This window comes from Anomaloglossus baeobatrachus, chromosome 1, assembly GCF_048569485.1.
Source record: "Anomaloglossus baeobatrachus isolate aAnoBae1 chromosome 1, aAnoBae1.hap1, whole genome shotgun sequence".
NCBI classification, from domain to species: domain Eukaryota; kingdom Metazoa; phylum Chordata; class Amphibia; order Anura; family Aromobatidae; genus Anomaloglossus; species Anomaloglossus baeobatrachus.
Genome location: NC_134353.1, coordinates 350,906,479 through 350,929,218, shown reverse-complemented (window position 1 = coordinate 350,929,218; position 22,740 = coordinate 350,906,479). Strand labels below are relative to the sequence as shown.

The following is a 22,740-nucleotide window of genomic DNA, read 5'->3' as shown; positions in this document are numbered from 1 at the left end:
CCGTACAGTGCAAACAATGCACGCTAGGCTTAATAAACACAGGGCGAATATCAAAAATGGTTTTCAGCAACACAGTCTATCTCGACATTTTCTCACCACACACCATTAGGACCCTAAACAACTGAGACTGATAATCATTGATCATATAGAGAATTCTGGGTCCGATCGGTTTGAGAAACTTATCAGATGTGAAAGCTACTGGATTTTCAAATTGGGAACCCTACACCCAGAGGGCCTTAATTTGACAATTGAAAATGTGGCTAAATATTGATAGATTTTTTTTTTTTTCATTTTTTCCAAGGGAATCACAGCACCTATTGTGCTGACCAGTCTATTCGGTTTTTAATGTGTGGGTATTCACCATTAGGTATTATCGAAATTAAATGGATTTCAATTTTTCCTCTGAATATACTGCTATTTCACATATACTGATTTTTCTCTGAATATACCCCTACTCCATATATACCGGTTTTAATTTTATCCTTTTATATATCTCTTCCAGTGTGAATCTTTATTTATCTCTTGTTCTTATGTTTCTGTATGCTAAAAAAAAAAATGTTTTAAATTTTAAGATAAGAAGGTAGATATATATAATTTTAACATGAGTATAAATTTATGACTATTTTAATGCCAATATTGACGGTTTATCTTTTAATCTTGTTCTCATTATATATAACTTTTAAACTGTTTCAATAACACAAATGATAGATTTTTTCAGTGTGACACACCAAGGGTTAATGGTTTGGAATGTCACTGGCCAATGGTGTTACACCTGCCCCTTTAAATGATACTCTCCACACTTTGTTTTTTATATCCACCCGACGAAGATATTGTTTATATCGAAACGCGTTGTGGGTTTGATAAAACAAATAAAACTTACTAAACGATTTTGTGGCCTCCATAGCGCTCCATTAGACCATGATTCACTTTTATTGAAAATTGGTTATTTGACAGGGTTGATGCCAGTATTGTTGCCCAGAACCCATTTGGGTCAGGATGGAGTGACCTAAGTTTGAAGCGTGCCTCACTATTTGTGTAATAGTGGTCTTAGATCAGTAGTCCAAATTCATTTAACCCCTTAAAAATAAGAGGTACTTATTCAAATCTTTGAAAAATGGCTATTTGCCCCCTTTGATACCAGTTCTGATGCCCAGAACCAGGTTATAGTGACCTGAATTAGATGTGCGGCATCACTATCTGTGTGTTTCCATTATCATATTAGTGGACAAGGTAATTTAACCTGTTCAATAACATACTTTGGTGAATATTTTGAAGGCTATTTTTGTGCCATTTTCATAAGTTTTGTAGCTGCTTTTAAAGGGAACCTGTCGTGTTCTTTTTCTATATTAAACTGCCCTCAATGTATTTTAGGTGCAATCTGCTTTTTTCAAATGAGAGTTCCCTGTATTTATCATAAACACTTTTCATGCTGATGTAGATGTATTACATATCTTTTGTTTCAGTTAGAGTGGTGTTTGTCTTCATTTCAGTCACGGTCAGTCAGGTTCAGTGCATCAAAACCACATCGCGTTTTGATATGGTTATTTGCCAGAAGATGCAGTATTGGTGCAGAAATTTGGTGTACAAATTCCAGCACCAAATCAGCATCTCGTGGTAAAAAATAAATATTATTTTCTGCCATGAGATGCAGGTCTCGTTAAACTCAATGAGTTCACCTGAGGTTAGGTCACTAAGTTCAATGAGTTCACCTTAGGTGAGTTTACCTGCGGTCACAGGTGGGAACCTCCAGCTGTGACTGCAGGTAAACTCAGTAAGACGTCACCACTCAGTGTCTGCCTGAAGCCGCATTGGGCGGTCATGTTCTCTAATGTGCACGCAAGCTGTGACTTCAGTATGTAGAAGAGCCAGAATCGCCGTGGGATGTCATGGGGTTAATTACGTCAGATCTGGTCAGACCTGTGTTTTGGGGGTTAATAAACTGGAGAAAGAGGCTGCTTTTTGTTTGTTTTTCATTTTAGAAAAGGGTTTTTGTTTGTGTTTTTTTTCTTACTTAGGCAGCGCTTACATCAGCGGTATTTTGCCGCAAAACCAGATCCGTTACAAATGCATTTCATTTCAATTCATTTCCAATGGAATAGCGTCAAGATGCAGACACATGCGGTTGCGTGCGTCATACACAACCGCATGTGACCGAATCTTACCGCGATTCCATTGGAAATGAATTGAAATGAAACACATTTGTAACAGATTATTATTATTATTATTTATTTTTATAGCGCCATTTATTCCATGGCACTTTACAGTGAAAGAGGGTATACGTACAACAATCATTAACAGTACATAACAGACTGGTATAGGAGGAGAGAGGACCCTGCCCGCGAGGGCTCACAGTCTATAGGGAATGGGTGATGGTACAATAGGTAAGGACAGAGCTGGTTGCGCAGTGGTGTACTGGACTGAGGGTTATTGTAGGTTGTAGGCTTGTTGGAAGAGGTGGGTCTTGAGTTTCCTCTTGAAGCTTTCCACGGTAGGGGAGAGTCTGATATGCTGTGGTAGAGCGCTCCAGAGTATGGGGGAGGCACGGGAGAAATCTTGTACGCGATTGTGGGAAGAGGAGATAAGAGAGGAGTAGAGAAGGAGATCTTGTGAGGATCTGAGGTTGCGTGCGGGTAGGTACTGGGAGACTAGGTCACAGATCCGGTTTTGCTGCAAAATACCGCTGATGTGAGCGCTGCCTTACAGAATTAGTAATGGGAGGATCTCAAAGATCCCTCCCCATTACTAGTCCAGGGCATTTAATAGATATAGCAATTCTGGGTGGCTGCAGGCTGCTATTTTAAGTCTGGGGCCAAATAACCATGGGACTGCACAGCCTGAGAATAATCACCACCAGCTGTGGGCTTTATCTTGGCTGGGTATCAAAATTGGGAGGATCGGATGTCGTTGTTTAAAATTATTTATTTAAATAATTATAAAAAAGCCGTATGGGGTCCCTTGTATTTTGATACACAGCCAAGATAATGCACACGGCTGGGGGGCTGCGACCTGTAACCCTCTGCTTTGTCTTTGCTGGGTATCTATATACAACTCTATTAGAGAACCCAGACAGCTACTGTGAGTGCAGCCAATCAGATGCCAGCTTGCCGGCAGTCTGACTGCAGGTAATCACAGACGCTGTCAGAGAGTGTGGGTGGGGAAAGCAGTGAATATGTATGATATGTAATGAGCAGACCCGTAAGTAGTGTGACAGCAGTGGGGAATCTCAGTAAGTATAATTCTCCTGCTTTTAATCCACGTAATACTCTGACAACATTATTGCAAGAAACCAAACGTGAGTCAGAAATGCATCTTCCCCATGCTGTTCCCATTCAGTTTCAACAGTTTTCCATCCAATTCCACATTTTTACAGCCCTCCCAGACCGACTTCCAAGGTCCTCCTGAAAATTATTCAAGCTTCCCATTGACATGTATTGGGTTCATTATTCGGGACAAATACATGAATAATAGAAATGATTCTGCTTGAATGATCCGAACCCAAATATTTCACTATTTGCCCATCACTAGTAAAGATACAAAATTAAATAAAGTATTTTTTATTGTCATTATTTAGACTTTCATTGGATGTTAAGGCTAAAGGCCCTGTCACACACAGAGATAAATCTGCGGCAGATCTGTGGTTGCAGTGAAATTGTGGACAATCAGTTCCAGGTTTGTGGTTGTGTACAAATGGAACACTATGTCCATGATTTCACTGCAACCACAGATCTGCCAAAGATTTATCTCTGTGTGTGACGGGGCCTTAAGGCGGGCTTTGCACACTATGACATCGCAGTTGCGATGTCGGTGGAGTCAAATTTAAAATGACGTACTTCCGGCATCGCATGCGACATCGTAGTGTGTAAAGGCTCGATGATACGATTAATGAGCGCAAAAGCGTCGTAATCGTATCATTGGTGCAGCGTCGGCGTAATCCAAAATTACGCTGACGCGACGGTCCGGTGTTGTTCCTCGCTCCTGCGGCAGCACACATCGCTGTGTGAAGCCGCTGGAGCGAGGAACATCTCCTACCGGCGTTACCGCGGCTTCCGTAGAATATGCGGAAGGAAGGAGGTGGGCGGGATGTTTACATCCCACTCATCTCCGCCCCTCCGCTCCGAATGGCCGCCTGCCGTTTGACGTCGCAGTGACGCCACACGACCCGCCCCCTTATTAAGGAGGCGGGTCGCCGGCCAGAGCGACGATCGCAGGGCAGGTGAGTGCATGTGAAGCTGGCGTAGCGATAATTTTCGCTACGCCAGCTTTCACAAGATATTGTACCTGCGACGGGGACTATCGCGTGCGACATCGCAGCATCGGCTTGCGATGTCGCAACGTGCAAAGCCCGCCTAAAAGTATATAGCCTAGATAACAGTATTGACGATGTGTGAGGACTGCTAGCCCAATTCTATGTTAGTAATTGCATTAATTCCTAGGTCATGTCTGATGTTACTTTAGAGTGCCTGTACTTCCAGGCTTCTAAATATCGTGCTCCCTGACATCGTAATGTCTCTTAATTTCTGGACCATATCCTTTGTATCTCTCACATGCAAAGGTAATGACTCCACGAACGGGGAAAGCAGTTCATCCGAATACCGACTTGCTACCCCAGTGAATTATTTCCCAATACTATTGGTTTTCCTTGGATTGGAAGTACATTCTTATGCAACTTTGGTAGTGCATAGAAGGTTACTATCGTGGGATGTGAATTATACATGAATTTCAATTCATCTCAGATATTAGCTTCTCTTGTAAAAGCCTCCTTCAGAAGAATGTGTAACTTTCAGATAAACTTTAGTATTGTCACCTTTAACAGTTTCATAAGTATTTTTGTCACTTAAAGTGTGAATGCTTCTGATAATGATGTCACTCGCTGTTAAAATGCACATCTTGGTGCTCACACTTACCTGGAAGTAATTGGTGATTGGCTGGAACATTTCTTTTGTTTTTGTCATGGTGAGGGCTTGTACTCAATCCTTTGTCACATAGGTTACACTTTTGAGTAACTGGTGGTTGAGAAGCAGATGATACTATTATTATTATTATTGCTTCATTTATTACAAGCACTTTTCATGTGAAAAAGAGGTACACATAATAGGGACAAGTTCAATAATCATAAAACAATACACAGACAGGTACAGGAGGAGAGAGGTCCCTGCTCGTTAGGGCTCAAAGTCTACAAGGGATGGGCAAGGATACAGTAGGTGAGGGTGGAGATGGTCGTGCAGTACTATAGCGGACTGGGTGTTACTGCAGGTTGTAGGCTTGTCGGAAGAGGTGGTTTTTCAGGTTCCTGTTGAAGCTTTTCAAGCAAGGTGAGACTCTGAAATGTTGTGACAGAGCATTCCAGAGTATGGGTGATGCACAACTGAAATCTTGGATGCGATTGTGGGAAGAGGAGATGCGAGGGAATTAGAGAAGGAGATCTTGTGTGGATTGGAGGTTACGTGCAGGTAAGTATAAGGAGAATAGATTACAGATGTATGATTGAGATGGGTTGTGGATGGCTTTGTATGTCATGGTTAGGGTTTTGAACTGGAGTTGTTGGGCAATGAGAAGCCAGTGAAGAGATTGGCAGAAAGGAGAAGTTGGAGAGTAGTGAGGGGAAAGATGGATTAGTGAGTTAACATAGTTTAGAATAGATTATACGGGTGCGAGACTGTTAGGCTATGTGCCCACGCTGCGGATTTACCGCGGATTTTGCCGCGGATTTGCCGCGGATTTACCGCGGATTTCCCGAAAATCTGCAGCAGCGGCACTTCCAAGCCATTTCAATGGCATTTTGGAAATGCTGTGTCCATGCTGCGGATTTTTCCGCTGCGGATTTGCCGCAGATTTTGATGCGGAAAAATCTGCAGCATGTCAATTATTTGTTGCGGATTTTGGTGCGAATTTGGGTATAGAATGGTTATTAAAGTAGCTGGACCAATCACTAAGTCAAAAAAGGAGTTCAGACCTAAAACGTAACTTTTACTAATCCATATAAAATGAACAATAGTTCATAAACAAGTTAAAACCACGGTTCGCAATCGTCTCAAAAATTGGACGATCAACCGGACCAAAGTATGGAACTACTGAGATCCTAAGCAGCACACAAAGCCTCAGCTGGTTTGCACATCAGTGTACAGATCTACCAGCACAGCCAGTTTACACACAGATATATAGTTGTGCTAGCATACGTACTATAACCACCTGAGGTGTATACACAGATTAGTTGTCATATTGGAACCCCCATCAGGGGAACTCTCACTGTGTATATTAATCGGCAGATTTTTATAGAGGAATTTAAAAATAGATATATATATATTCCTCTCTAATTAGGAATGGTCTTACCAAGTTCCAGATTTTATGGCAGGCATTAATTGTCGGTTACCAACTCAAAAACGGGGGGCTGTTTCTCAGCACATCAGGTCCCATATAGTTGGATAACCGCAGTCAGGCAATTTAAAGGTTCCCACTCCCAACGTTTCAATATGGATCATCAGGGGAGTCCAGGTGGGATATCAGCAGTGGACGTCACTAAGCATCGCTTTTTTCATGACCCTCCACAGATGCCCGATTCACGCATCCAGGCGCGTGTAAAACCTGATTCAAGCTTAATATATATATTAGAGAGGAATATATATATCTATTTTTAAATTCCTCTATAAAAATCTGCCGATTAATATACACAGTGAGAGTTCCCCTGATGGGGGTTCCAATATGACAACTAATCTGTGTATACACCTCAGGTGGTTATAGTACGTATGCTAGCACAACTATATATCTGTGTGTAAACTGGCTGTGCTGGTAGATCTGTACACTGATGTGCAAACCAGCTGAGGCTTTGTGTGCTGCTTAGGATCTCAGTAGTTCCATACTTTGGTCCGGTTGATCGTCCAATTTTTGAGACGATTGCGAACCGTGGTTTTAACTTGTTTATGAACTATTGTTCATTTTATATGGATTAGTAAAAGTTACGTTTTGGGTATAGAATGGGGAAAAAAAAAATAAAAAATCCGCATCAAAATCCGCGGCAAATCCGCGGAAAATCCGCGGTAAATCCGCGGCAAATCCGCAGGTGCGGATTTGCCGCGAAAGTCGCGGATTTTCATGCAGAAAAATCCGCAGGTACATTCTACCGTGGACACATAGCCTTAGAAGGGAGGCCACAGAGCAGGGGGTTGCAATAGTCCAGGCAGGAGATAATAAGGGCATGCATAAGTGTTTTTGCAGCTTCTTGGAAAAGGAATGTATGAATCACGGAAATATTTTTGAGTTGTAGGCAGCAGGAGGTGAAGAGGGCTTGGATGTGTGGCTTGAAGGATAGAGCAGAGTCTAGAATTACCCCCAGGCAGCAAGCACGTGGGACTGGGGAGAATGAGCAGCCATTGATTTTGATGGATAGGTCAGTTGATACCAATAGAATCCTTTTTTTTAGTATGACAAATGTGTTATATCTATTGTTAAATAATGATTAATGATGTTAACCAATGATTATAGATTCAGTAGGACAAACAGTTTTTATTATTACATCATTGATTGAGTGACCTAATAGTGATGTGAGAACCACACCATTAAGAAGTTTGGCTGTCAAAATCGGCTCCTTATTAGAGTTGAGCGCGGTTCGTGGTTCTCCAGTTCGCGGTTCGAGTGATTTTGGGGGGTGTTCTAGATCGAACTAGAACTCGAGCTTTTTGCTAAAAGTTCGTTAGCTCGAGTTACGTTCGATAACGGTTCTATCAGCCAAAAGCCAAGCTAATTACTAGCTGGCTTTTCGCTGTAATAGTGTAAGTCACTCTGTGATTCACACTATTATGAAATTTCAGCGTATAGTGTGCGGGAACAGCGCATTCAGATCACTGCTGCTGGGATAATGGCGATCGCCATTTTTTTTTTTTTCTTTTCTTCCTTCCCTAAGCGCACGTTTAGTGGGGCGGGCCAGCATGTCAGCCAATCCCAGACACACACACAGCTAAGTGGACTTTTTGCCAGAGAAGCAACGGCATGTGTCATAGGCTGTCCATGTCACATGTTCTTGCATTGTAAAAACGGACATTTCGTTCCAGCACGGCATTATCTGCCTTCTGCGTCTGGGTGTCAGTCACCGTTGACGCAGCTCCTGCCGCCGATCCTGCTGTGTACGCTATACACACAGCATTCTACAGACTAGGGATAGAAGTTTCTTTCAGCCCTTGTAAGGGCTAATTACAGCTGGCTCAGAGCCATAGATGACAGTCAGGTCCGTGGAAACAGTTTTTAACAGCTACAGATAACAGCGTCTATGTAGCTAAGCTCAGGAACTTCCTTGCTGCATTTCAACATTAGAAGGGATAGAAAGTGAGACTTCCTTTCCTCTACACTGACCCACAACCCGGCCACTGTACCCTCCTGCCCTTTTTAGCAAAGCCATTTTAATTACAGAGTGCTGCCAGTTAGTGGCATCCTAAAAGTGGCTGTTGGACTTCATTAGTGTCCCACTGGTGCCAAGCTATTTCCAGCACCTCTGCATTGCACCCTCAAGCTCATTTTTACTAAGCCATTATAATAGCAAACACTGACTAAACTTAGTGGCATCCTAAAAGTGTCTGTTGGACATCATTAGTGTCCCACTGGTGCCAAGCTATTTCCAGCAGCTCTGCATTGCACCCTCAAGCTCATTTTTACTAAAGCCATTATAATAGCAAACACTGAGCAAACTTAGTGGCATCCTAAAAGTGGCTGTTGGACATCATTAGTGTCCCACTGGTGCCAAGCTATTTCCAGCAGCTCTGCATTGCACCCTCAAGCTCATTTTTACTAAAGCCATTATAATAGCAAACACTGAGGAAATTTAGTGGCATCCTAAAAGTGGCTGTTGGACTTCATTAGTGTCCCACTGTTGCCAAGCTATTTCCAGCACCTCTACATTGCACCCTCAAGCTCATTTTTACTAAACCATTATGATAGCAAACACTGAGCAAACTTAGTGGCATCCTAAAAGTGTCTGTTGGATATCATTAGTGTCCCACTGGTGCCAAGCTATTTCCAGCACCTCTGCATTGCACCCTCAAGCTCATTTTTACTAAGCCATTATAACAGCAAACACTGAGCAAACTTAGTGGCATCCTAAAAGTGGCTCTTGGACTTCATTAGTGTCCCACTGTTGCCAAGCTATTTCCAGCACCTCTGCACTGCACTCTCAAGCTCATTTTTACTAAGCCTTTATAATAGCAAACACTGAGGAAACTTAGTGGCATCCTAAAAGTGGCTGTTGGACATCATTAGTGTCCCACTGGTGCCAAGCTATTTCCAGCACCTCTGCATTGCACCCTCAAGCTCATTTTTACTAAGCCATTATAATAGCAAACACTGAGGAAACTTAGTGGCATCCTAAAAGTGGCTGTTGGACATCATTAGTGTCCCACTGGTGCCAAGCTATTTCCAGCACCTCTGCATTGCACCCTCAAGCTCATTTTTACTAAGCCATTATAACAGCAAACACTGAGCAAACTTAGTGGCATCCTAAAAGTGGCTGTTGGACATCATTAGTGTCCCACTGGTGCCAAGCTATTTCCAGCACCTCTGCATTGCACCCTCAAGCTCATTTTTACTAAGCCATTATAATAGCAAACACTGAGGAAACTTAGTGGCATCCTAAAAGTGGCTGTTGGACTTCATTAATATCCCATTGTTCCCAAGCTATTTCCAGCACCTTTGCATTGCACCCTCAAGCTCATTTTTACTAAGCCTTTATAATAGCAAACACTGAGGAAACTTAGTGGCATCCTAAAAGTGGCTGTTGGACATCATTAGTGTCCCACTGGTGCCAAGCTATTTCCAGCACCTCTGCATTGCACCCTCAAGCTCCTTTTTACTAAGCCATTATAATTGCAAACTGTGCTGCTAGTTTAAGGGCCATAGTTGCATAGTTGTTGTTTCTTCTGCTGCCAATAAAGCTAGACCACCTCTGCAATCTACACCACCTCTCAATTTATACTACCACATTTTAAGTGGACAATCTTGTCGCAATCAAAATGAGTAGCAAAATAACAGATGCTGGTGGGAAGGGGAACAAGCGTGTTGGAAAAGGAAAAAAAGATTCTGTCCGTGGGGAAGGTGCCAAAGCTCCATTAACATCTGCTAAACATAGGCCATCTTCCAGCAAAATTAAGATGTCTACTACTTTCCATGGACAATCAGATGTGCTCCCTTTTTTACGGAACAAAACAACTGTAACAAAGGTAGATGATGCCCAAAAAAAAGAACATGCTGGAATGGATCTCAAGTGCTCCAACAAGTGCTCTCTCCTCCACCTCATCCAAAAAAAAACAGTCCTCTGAGTTGTCATCCCAATCACATTTGCTTTCTCCCAGCTCTCAAGCCTCCACCCGCCCTGCACAGTATGGTAGAACAGAGATGGCTGAGTCTGCAGAGCTGTTCAGTCACACTATAGCCTGGGAATCAGAGGTCTGCTCCCAAGCTACAGTGAGTACAGACCAGGAAATGGTCTGCAGTGATGCCCAGAACCTTTGTGACTCAGATTCTGGCCGAGAGGACCAAGTTTCTGAGCATAATGTTGACCCTTATTCACAAACTGTAACACCTGTTGGTAGAGACAATGAGGAACATACTGATGACGATGAGACGCAGATACCAGATTGGGATGACAACTTATATATTCGGTCAGGGCAGAAACAGGCTTGGTCTGAGGGTGAGGGTAGTGCAAACACAACGCTTGATGAGGAAGTTCTAGATCCCACCTACTGTCAACCCACAGTCAGGCACTTGAGGAGGTCAACAGAGGCGGTGGAGGAGGATGCAACTGACGACGAAGTTACCTTGCACCTTCCTGGACAGAGGAGGAGTACTGGTAGCACGTCTACAACTGCATCCTCAGCCACCACTCTGCCTCTGAGCACAAGTCGAGGTGGCTTTGCAGCTCGCATGGTCTCTAAGCCTTGCATAGCCTGGTCCTTTTTTGACCTTGAAAAGGATCGCCCAAATCATGTGATCTGTAAAATTTGTCGAGAATCTGTTAGTAGAGGAAAAAACCTCAGCAGTTTGACAACTTCTTCCATGAATCGTCACATGAATAAATATCATATGTCCCAGTGGGAAGCTCACCGTGCTGCAATGCAGCCTAGCGGAGCGGACCATCCATCGCCTGCCCCTTCCAGTGCATCCGCGCGCTCTTCATCTTCTAGGACTGTGGGGACAGCTGTCACACCTGGTTTTCCACGCACAACTTCCACCACTGTAACTGCAACAGGCAGTTTGTTTGGTAGGTCGTCAGTTGGTTTGGAAGCGGAAACAAGTGCGTGTGTACAGCTCTCTCAGATATCGATAGCACCAACGTTGGATGAAGGCAGCATCATGTCTACGCCTGCACTTTCCTCACAAACCTGCATTTTTCCAGGGACACCCTACTCACCACCGTCTACGCACAGCAGCCAGATCTCTGTCCCTCAGATGTGGATAAATAAAAGGCCATTTCCTGTGACCCATGACAAAGCTAAGAGGTTGACTTTATCCCTCTGTAAGCTCTTGGCTACCAAAATGCTGCCTTTCTGCCTGGTGCACACACAGGATTTTAGAGACCTTATGTCTGTCGCTGTGCCCCAGTACCAGATGCCCAGTTGCCACTACTTCTCTAAGAAAGGTGTGCCTGCGCTACACCAGCATGTCGCACACAACATCACCGCTTCCTTGAGAAACTCTGTATGGGAACGGGTGCATTTCACCACCGATACTTGGACCAGTAAGCATGGACAGGGACGTTACATGTCGCTGACTGGGCAGAAGCTCTGTGTGTGACAGGGTGCATTTCACCACACATACTTGGACCAGTAAGCATGGACAGTAGATGTACATGTTGCTGACTAGGCACTGGGTAACTATGGTGATAGATGGTTAAGGGTCTGCTGCACAAGTCTTGCCGTCCCCACGACTTGTGTGTCAATCCTCTGTCTGTCCAAGTTCCGCCACTGCTTCTGCCTCCTCAACCTCATCTGGCTCCTCCACCTCCACCCCAAGCCTGCCTGCTCAGGCCACCAGCGTTGTAACTGCGCAGAAGGAATCACGCACCCCTCATTACTATGTTGGCAGCAGAGTGCAACGGCATCAGGCGGTCTTTATCTTGAAATGTCTTGGAACTAGAGTCACACAGCGGCTGAGTTGTGGGCAGCTCTGGAGACTGAGTTTGGTAAATGGTTGTCTCCACTCAACCTGCAGCCTGGTAAGGCCGTGTGCGACAATGCTGCAAACCTGGGTGCGGCCCTTTGCCTGGGCAAGGTTACACACGTGCCTTGTATGGCTCACGTGTTGAACCTTGTTGTCCAGCAATTTTTAACACACTATCCTGGCCTAGATGGCCTTCTGAACAGGGCACGAAAACTGTCTGCTCACTTCCACCGTTCAACCACCGCTGCTGAGCGACTTGCATCGCTCCAGAAGTCTTTCGGCCTGCCGGTTAATCGCCTGAAATGCGATGTGCCGACACGCTGGAATTCGACTCTCCAGATGTTACACCGACTGTGGCAGCACCACCGAGCCCTGGTGCAATACGTCATGACGTATAGCCTGGGCCAACGAGATGCAGAAGTGGGGCAGATCACCCCGATGGAGTGGTCTCAGATCAAGGACCTATGCACCCTTCTGCACAGTTTCGACATGGCGACAAATATGTTTAGCGCTGACTATGCCATTATCAGCATGACAATTCCAGTCATTTACATGCTGGAATACACGCTAAACACTATTCGGAGTCAGGGGATGGGACAACAGGAAGGGGAGGAACTACAGGAGGATTCATATGCGCAAGGGACAACAACATCACCAAGGTCCAGACGTTCATCATCACCAAGGCGGCAGGCATGGGACCATAGGGGACAGGAATCAACAAGGGCACATAGTAGCAGGCAAAATGTTGAGGAAGGTACAGGAGAACATGAAGAAAAGGAGGATGAACTGTCCATGGACATGGAAGACTCAGCGGATGAGGGAGACCTTGGTCAAATTTCAGTTGAAAGAGGTTGGGGGGAGATGTCAGAGGAAGAAAGAACGGTTAGCACCTCTATGCCACAAACACAGCGTGGACTTGGTCCGCATGGCTGCGCAAGACACATGAGCGCCTTCTTGCTGCACTACCTCCAACATGACCCTCGTATTGTCAAAATTAGAAGTGATGATGACTACTGGCTTGCCACACTATTAGATCCCCGGTACAAGTCCAAATTTTGTGACATAATTCCAGCCATAGAAAAGGACGCACGTATGCAGGAGTATCAGCAAAAGCTGTTACTCGATCTTAGCTCTGCTTTTCCACCAAAAAACCGTGGTGCACGGAGTGAATCTCCCAGTTGTAACTTCACAAACTTGGGACGGTCTTGTCATCTTCAACAGTCTACCCATACCAGCAGCACCGTATCTGGTGCTGGTAACAGCAATTTTATTGAATCTTTTCATAATTTTTTTAGACCATCCTTTGCAAGGCCACCAGAGACAACAAGTCTGACACATAGTCAACGGCTGGAGAGGATGATACAGGAGTATCTCCAAATGAACATCGATGCCATGACTTTGCAAATGGAGCCTTGCTCATTTTGGGCTTCAAATCTTGAAAAATGGCCAGAGGTCTCCACTTACGCCTTGGAGATCTTGTCGTGTCCAGCTGCCAGCATTGTCTCTGAACGTGTCTTCAGTGCTGCTGGGTGTGTGCTGACAGATAAGCGCACACGTCTGTCCACTGACAATGTGGACAGACTAACGTTCATCAAAATGAACAAGTCATGGATCCACAAGGAATTTAAAACCCCAGTGTCATCCTGGGGAGAGTAAATGTTTGTGTATTTTGAATGTGCTTGATGCAAATGTACCTGTGAAGTGTACAACTGGGGCACAAGTGCTGCCACTGAAGGGGTGTCTGTGTGGCCCCATTTTTGGAAAAGAGGGAGACTCCGCTTGGAGTAACCCTTGCTTGAAGTGTTTTTAAAAAGGAGCCAAGATGAACAAGTCATGGTTCAGCAAAGACTTAGCTACCTACCCCGGTGTCATCCTGGGGTTGGTTAAGGATGGCGTATTTTTTAATGTGCTTGATGCAAATCTACCTGGGAAGTGTACAACTGGGGTACAAGTGCTGCCACTGAAGGGGTGTCTGTGTGGCCGAATTTTTGGAAAAGAGGGAGACTCCGCTTGGAGTCACCTTGCGGTGTTTTACATCATTTTAGAAGGGCCTGCCATGCCTATATCTGTGTCTCGTCCTCTTTTTCCTCGTAACGCTGTTTTTTTTTCGCATGAGAATTTGTTCTTGTCACTTTCCCATGTGTTTGTGTTGTGTTGTGCTTGTTTGTCACCTTTTGGACACCTTTGAGGGTGTTTTCTAGGTGTTTTTATGTGTTTGTGATTGCCTTCCATTGATTTCTATGGGTTTGAGTGGTTCGCCGAACCGGTTCTCCGAACCGAACTCGAACTAGACCTTCGTTCGACGAACCAAGCTCGAGCCAAACCGCGACCGGTTCGCTCATCTCTACTCCTTTATAGCTTCAGTCGCCTGATGAAGCCAGTCATGGTGAAACATGTTGGGAAGGTTAGTAGCTTTTTAATAAGCTGATGCAGGGTTCGAACAAGTGAAATATGAGAGTGAATCAGGAATAATTTGTCCGTTGCCATTTCGGAATTGCATTCAAATCTCTGTGAGACACCCCATATTATAATTCTAATTACTATAAGACTATAATATACATCCCTGCTACTTGTGCTTTTAACTACAAGTTTTTGGTTTATTTCATAATTAGAATAAAAGTTTAATTTTGTTAAAGGTCTTTAGTCAGGGTACCTCTTGTTGCCTTTGACAAAATGTGATTATAGAATGTACCATGGAATACAAGAATGTGGCTGAGTCTCTCGATAGCACCTTGAAAAATCTGCAGGGATCCAATCACTTAAAGGGTGGAATTGTACTTTTTGCAGTTTCTACAGATTGCATTATTGTCTTAATTTCCTTCCCGGAACACTTTTGAAAAATGACATCCCCAGTACTGGAGATTATTCGCCACATTCTACCTTATAATTCTAACAATTTTAATAATAATCTGTGGCTTTGTGAATGCACAATCCTAGCACCTAAAAAGGATATTGTCAGCTCCATAAATCTATAAATACAGGGGAGACTGGCAGGTCCAGTGACCACATACATGTCCATTGATTCAGTCATGGATAGTGAACAAGCCATTATGAACCAGTTGGAGTTCATGAATTCTTGGGAGCCTTCTGGAATGCTACGACATGGGCTCACTTTAACAATAGGAGCCCGATAATTTTGCCTAGGAACCTTGGCCCAGCAAAATTGTGTAATGGCACAAGGCTGTGTCTCATGCCCAACGTTATCAAAGCCACTATTCTTATGGGAAACTCTAAAGGAGAAAATGTTTACGTTCCACGTATCTCCTTGCTTACAAGCAACACGCCCTTACATTTTAAGCGTCTCACAATTCGACTTGCATTTGAATGACTATAAACAAGGCACAAGGTCAATCACTTAAAGCAGTCAGCATTAATTTGGAGAGCTTGTGTTTTTCACATGGTCAACTCTACATTGCTTGTTTTAGGGTGGGTGACAAATGTTAACGCAAAAGTAAAAAAGAAGAAGAGATGTAAAAACAAATTGTAAACCCTGAAGATGTCAACTTCAGGGTGAAACTGAAAATGTAACCTTTGCAAGCGTAACCAAAAATTTAATGTATAATTATCTTTATAATTATCTTTATAATTTATCATTTATAATTATCCACGAGCAAAGCCACGAGTATTTTACTAATACAATAGAAAATGCACAAATTTAAAAAATACATTTTTGCCTAGTTAACATCATGGGATCAGTCTTTACATGCTGTACCATAGCTTTTTAAAAAAATATTATACACTACCCACAAATATCAGGTAAATGTTTAAGAAAGGTGATTGCTTAAACACATTAATAATATTGTTAAAAAACTCGAGGGTAGATGTCTTTTGGCCATAAGCCACAGAATGCACAAAGTCGCAACATGATACAGATAAGTCTGCAGAGCGCACTATATTTTCTCTAATGATTACAAATTAGGGAAAGTATCCCCTTACACTTCTGAGAATGTTTGAGCCTCAGTATTTTCAATAAAAACAACCTAATGCTAGTGTGAATATCTGTGCAATTAACACCACATAATTGTATGGCAGGAATATCTTATTAGACAGCAACATTTTCAATATGGCATTTTTTGGCAAACTGATGTATCTTAGTGTTCAAATGTGAATTAAATGAACTGAAACTAGGCTATATACTAAAAAGTCAGAAACTGGTATTGCCATTCCTGTATTATCAGTGCAATTACTGATTTTTCAGAGGTTAGAAAAGTAGAAGGACCTTTAGTAACATCATGGTCTTATGTCCATATTTTTTTCATTCTGCTAATATCTGGAGGAATTGAAAAGCAGTAGAGAGACTGGTAAACCCTCTATATTATCACTGTTTATATAGTAATGCCTTTGACTGTAGCAAAGATTGTGATAGCAGAAATAACGTGTACAGGTGCATCTCAATAAATTAGAATATAATCAAAAATTTAAATTTATTTAAGTAATTCAATACAAAAAGGGAAATGCATATATTATATAGAGTCATTACAAACACAGTGATCTATTTCAAGTGTTTATTTCTGTTAATGTTGATGGCCAACAACCAATGAAAACCCAAAAGTCATTAGCTCATAAAGTTAGAATATTATATAAGACCAACTGAAAAAAGGAACACAAGCAACAATTTTTTTTTGATGCATTTGAATTTCCAAGTTTGTTTTCACCATATATATATATGCTCTTTTGCTATCATTATAATCATTCTGATCTGAAGATCCATCCTGCTAGCTCACTTTTTAAGCCCAATGATCAATAGAAACACATTACCCTAAATTAATTGCAGAGTTATATCTGATAGAGAAAAAGAGTTCAATCTCCATTTTATGTATAAAAATATATTACTTTATTAAAAAAATTTATGAAAAAATGGAATAGAATAAAACAGCCAGTTATGCAGAGTATACAAAAATGACATGCTACGTTCCGCGTAGGGCTTTCTCATGGCCCCCCCGAGGAAACCTTACGTGAAACGCACATTGGGGTCAGTGACTCACTGACCAGTACAGGAAACACTATGGGTGAGCATGTAATTTTTGTATACTCTGCATAACTGGCAGTTTTACTCTATTCTAAAGTAAAAAGAGATCAATTGAGCTCTTGTGGCCATAGTAAGATCAATTTATGGGTAGCAGCATATTAAATTATATTCAATAGATATAGACCGGCTCTGAGAGGCCATCTGCTTACCATTTCCCATTATATATTTTTGTATCTGTGTCATGTGATTCATCTTTTGTGTACCACACCTGTACCTCCATATGTATGGTTATGTCACTTTTTAAGCATTTTTCATTAAATTATTTAATAAAGTAATATATTTTTATACATAAAATGGAGTTTGAACTCTTTCTCTATCGGATATATTATAGTTTGAGTTCTCCAGTAGCTAGTTACCCCCTTGATTGATATTAGTGATGGCGCAGATTTCTTCATCTGATACTGACTATATTAATTACAGAGTTGTATTATTTTGCAGTTCATTGACTTGGATTTTTTTTTTACCATTTTTCAGTACATCACATAGTAAGATGCATTGAGTCATGCAAAAGTCCAACTCATCCTGTGCAAAAAACCTCATATGGCTATGTCAACAAAATATATAACAAATTATGGCTCTTGAAAGAAGGGGTGGAAAAAAAAACAGCAAAAAAACAACAAAAATGGAAAATCTCCATGTTGGGAAGGGGTTAAGGCTTATTTTGACCTGTTGGGGTTTATTGTAAAAGTTGCAGATGCATTTTTATTTACCGTATTTTTTGGCCTATAAGACACATTTTTTTCCCAAAAATTTTTTGGGGAAAGTGGGGGGGGTGTCTTATAGTCCGATGGCTGCGATGAAGGGGGGGTGCGGTGGTGGTGGAGCAGGTCATCAGAGGCAGGAGCAGGCTGTAGCAGTGCCTATCGTGACCACATGGGCCCGCTCATTAGCCTCATTTCATATGCACTGCATCCCGATGCCGATCATCTCTCAGCCCTGAAGCCGGCACTGAGAGGTGGGCAGGATGGTGGATGGGGGGTGTGCGCATACTAAACAGCTGGCCCTTGTGATCATCCCTGGCTCCTATAGCCTCGAGTGAACATGTGTAACTATATTCACTTCCCCCCGAGTATCATCATCTGCGCAGGGGTCAGTGAATAAGTATACTCACTAGTCACCGTTCTCTGCAGCATCGCGATGACCTCCTGTCTGCCGACCCGCTGATCTGTGTGGAGAGCGATGCGCACAGTGATGATGTCATTGCTGTGCACACAGGTCAGCGTTGCTGCTTCTGGTACAGACAGGAAGATGAGCGATGATGTGTGGAGTGAGGAAAGGTGAGTATAAATGTTTATGTTTTTATGTGTGTTACAGGATGCGGGCCATATACCAGGATGAGTGCATATTCCAGGATGGGAGCACATCCCAGCATGGGGGTATTTATCAGGATGGGGATATTTATCAGGATGGGGGTATTTATCAGGATAGGGGTATTTATCAGGGGGACATATATACAAGGATGGGGACCATATACAAGGCAGGAGGATCATTACCAGGATGGGGTACCTTAGTAGAGAATTTTGGGACATTACCCCCATAACAGTGTCAGCAGCAGATCCACATGGCCACATTTTTTGCTTAAAATGTTATTTTCCTATTTTCCTCCACTAAAACCAGGGTATATGTCTTATGGTCCGGTGCGTCTTATAGTCCAAAAAATATGGTACATGCACTTTGTAAAAATATGATCAATTTTTGTTAACTATATTTAAATGTAAAACTTTTCTTTTTTTTTTTTTTGCAGCCTAAATTCTCGGAAGATTGCAAATTTATGGAAAGATATCAGGAAAACAGCTATAACACTTATGCCTCAGCTACTTACAGAACTGAAAGGACAGGCAGAAGATGGTATGTGGCGTTGAATAAAAGAGGAAAAGCCAAAAAAGGTTCCAGCCCTCGAGTGAAACCACAGCACATATCAACGCACTTCCTTCCTAGGATCAAACATGTAGAGCCACCTGATTTCTCATTCACAGTTACAGTACCTGAAAAGAAAAAAAAGACTACTAATGCTCCTGTCAAACCCAAGCCTGTGGCACCCCCTCCAAAGAAGAAAACCAGTCCTGTACGATATAGGCTGAAATTTAGATTTGGATAAATTGGGATACTCTCAGAATAGAGAGGAGATATCGTACTAGACAACACAGCACAAGATGAGGGTTGCGTTCTGCACTACATTCCTCTAACCAGTGAGAAGGTCCAATTTCAACTGCTGATATCAAAGGTGGCTACGTTATAATAATGCAAATGAGCATTCAGTGCGGCGGTAGTGCACTGTGGTTTTGTAAGGCTTAAGCCTATCTATTAGATAATTTAAGAAAATATTTATCGCAGAAATGCAAAAGGACTACTTCGACTATGACAGTCCTTATAAACAGCTACAAATAGAGTTAATGCCCTAAGCACATATTTGCTTTATTCGCAGTGCACTTGAAAATAAAGACAATGAAAAGAGTTAATTATACATTTGCAACTGTAATTTCTTTTTTAACTTTTTATGCGTGTGTATGTGTTAATTTGTCAGAAAGGTCAAAGAGCAAACATAGTTCTAGGACACAACCTATGATGGTACCGTGATACATAGTTTGCCATAAGACTACTGGTAAGTCTTGGAGAATTGTAAAAAAAAATATTCTAGATATAAAGTTTTATCAAAAGATTAGTCTTAAAGGGGTTTCCCACAAAGTTAAATTTAAAGTTAATTTTAACCAATAGATTTTGGCATAATAAGAAGTTCCCCATTTGGTTGTTTTAAAAAAAATGTTCCTGTGCTGAGATAATCTTATATATGTGCCCCTGCTATGTACTTTCTAATGGCCGTGTCTGACTGTGCAGGAACATGGTCTGATCATATCACATTCTCCTAGACCATGAGGAAGTAATAAAGTAATTCTTTTTGTGAAGTACATTTCCCTACCTGTTTTTAACAATTGTTTTTCTTCAAAGAAAGAATTATTTGTGACCCCATGCTGTAATATCTGTATACTTTTTTTCTTGCTCCCCAACCCAGGAGATGTGGTATAGTCAAACCAAACCCCCGTATGGTCAGACACGGCCATTATACAGTACACAGCAAGGACAAATATATATAAGACTAGAAGGTGGCCCGATTCTACGCATCGGGTATTCTAGAATTTACGTATTGTGTAGTTCATGTATGATTTTTGTTATATATATAGATGTTGTTGTGTGTAGTTACCAAGTGTTTGTGTAGGGCGCTGTACATGTTCTGAGTGTCGCGGGGGGTGAGAGCGGTGTTGTATGTGTGTTGCGTGTGTTGCGTTGTTTGTGGAGCGCTGTGTGTCTGTAGCGTTGTGTGTGTGTGTGTGTTGTGCGGTTTGTGTGTGTGTGGTGTGTTTTGGGGGGAGGTATGTTTTGAGCAATGTGTGTGTTGTGCAGTATGTGCGTATATTTGTGTGTGCAGCGTTGTCTGTGTGTGTGGGTGTCTGTGTAGGGCGTTGTTTGTGATTCCTAGTGTGTGTGTGTTGTGCAGTGCGCGTGTGTGTGTGTGTTGGGGGGAGGTGTGCACCTCCCATCGTGCTCCATCCCCCATGCTGCGCACCCCCCATCGTGCTGCATCCCCCATGCTGCGCACTCCCAAACGTGCTCCATCCGCCATGCTGCGCACTCCCAAACGTGGTCCATCCGCCATGCTGCGCACTCCCAAACGTGCTCCATCCGCCATACTGCGCACTCCCCATCGTGCTGCATCCCCCATGCTGCGCACTCCCAAACGTGCTCCATCCGCCATGCTGCGCACTCCCCATCGTGCTCTATCCGCCATGCTGCACACTCCCAAACGTGCTCCATCCGCCATGCTGCGCACTCCCAAACGTGCTCCATCCGCCATGCTGCGCACCCCCTATCATGCTCCATCCGCCATGCTGCGCACTCCCAAACGTGCTCCACCCGCCATGCTGCGCACTCCCAAACGTGCTCCATCCGCCATGCTGCGCACTCCCAAACGTGCTCCATCCGCCATGCTGCGCACTCCCAAACGTGGTCCATCCGCCATGCTGCGCACTCCCAAACGTGCTCCATCCGCCATGCTGCGCACTCCCAAACGTGCTCCATCCGCCATACTGCGCACTCCCCATCGTGCACCATCCGGCATGCTGCGCACTCCCAAACGTGCTCCATCCGCCATGCTGCGCACTCCCAAACGTGCTCCATCCGCCATGCTGCGCACTCCGAAACGTGCTCCATCCGCCATGCTGCGCACTCCCAAACGTGCTCCATCCGCCATGCTGCGCGCTCCCAAACGTGGTCCATCCGCCATGCTGCGCACTCCCAAACGTGCTCCATCCGCCATGCTGCGCACTCCCAAACGTGCTCCATCCGCCATACTGCGCACTCCCCATCGTGCACCATCCGGCATGCTGCGCACTCCCAAACATGCTCCATCCGTCATGCTGCGCACTCCCAAACGTGCTCCATCCGTCATGCTGCGCACTCCCAAACGTGCTCCATCCGCCATGCTGCGCACTCCCAAACGTGCTCCATCCGCCATGCTGCGCACCCCCCATCATGCTCCATCCGCTTAGGAGTGCGCAGCATGCCGGATGGTGCACGATGGGGAGTGCGCAGTATGGCGGATGGAGCACGTTTGGGAGTGCGCAGCATGGCGGATGGAGCACATTTGGGAGTGCGCAGCATGGCGGATGGACCACGTTTGGGAGTGCGCAGCATGGCGGATGGACCACGTTTGGGAGTGCGCAGCATGGCGGATGGACCACGTTTGGGAGTGCGCAGCATGGGGGATGCAGCACGATGGGGAGTGCGCAGTATGGCGGATGGAGCACGTTTGCTCAGCCTCTCTCCTTCCAGCCTCCCTCAGCATCAGCCCCCCCCTCCCAGCCTTCCCCAAGATCAGCCTCTCTGCTCCCAGCCTCCTCCAGCACGCCGTGCTCCTCTGCCGACACTCACCCACACCCGATCGCATCCACTCACCCACACAACCGATCGCATCCACTCACCCACACAACCGATCGCATCCACTCACACACACAACCGATCGCATCCACTCACACACACAACCGATCGCATCCACTCACACACACACCCGATCGCATACACTCACACACACACCCGATCGCATACACTCACACACACACCCGATCGCATACACTCACACACACCCGATCGCATACACTCACACACACAGACACTGACGATATTGCACATACGCGCTGATACTCACAACATCCGGGGATATCACATGCTTCTGGCCATGTGATCCTCCCGCAGGTCCTGGAAGATCACAGCACAATATCGCCGCCGAGAAGCAAGCGATATCCCAGGATGTTGTGAGTATGTGGATGCGATGTGATGTGTGTATGTGAGTGAGTGTGATCTGATTTGTGTGTGTATGTGTGTGTGTGTATGTGTGTGTGTGTGTGCTGTTATGTGTCTGTATGTTCTGCAGCTGCAGGACCTTGATGTGTGGATGCGATGTGATGTGTGTGTGAGTGTGGGCCGGTGTACACTGGTAACTATGATACACATCGGGTAACTAAGGGACCTTAGTTACCCGATGTGTATAATGGTTACCAGCTTTCACGGCCTCCGTTATG

At 44.0% G+C, this 22,740-nt stretch overlaps 1 protein-coding gene across 1 annotated transcript in view; it reads left to right on the top strand.

Annotated features, from left to right (window-relative positions):
* FGF5 (fibroblast growth factor 5) overlaps positions 1 to 19,616 on the top strand; it is a 157,911-nt gene extending 138,295 nt beyond the window's left edge. The window contains exon 3 of the mRNA XM_075337784.1: positions 18,912 to 19,616. Coding sequence (XP_075193899.1) covers positions 18,912 to 19,265 — 354 coding nt within the window. The 3' untranslated portion in view covers positions 19,266 to 19,616. The remainder of the gene's footprint in view (positions 1 to 18,911) is intronic.
* The last annotated feature ends 3,124 nt before the right edge of the window (positions 19,617 to 22,740 follow it).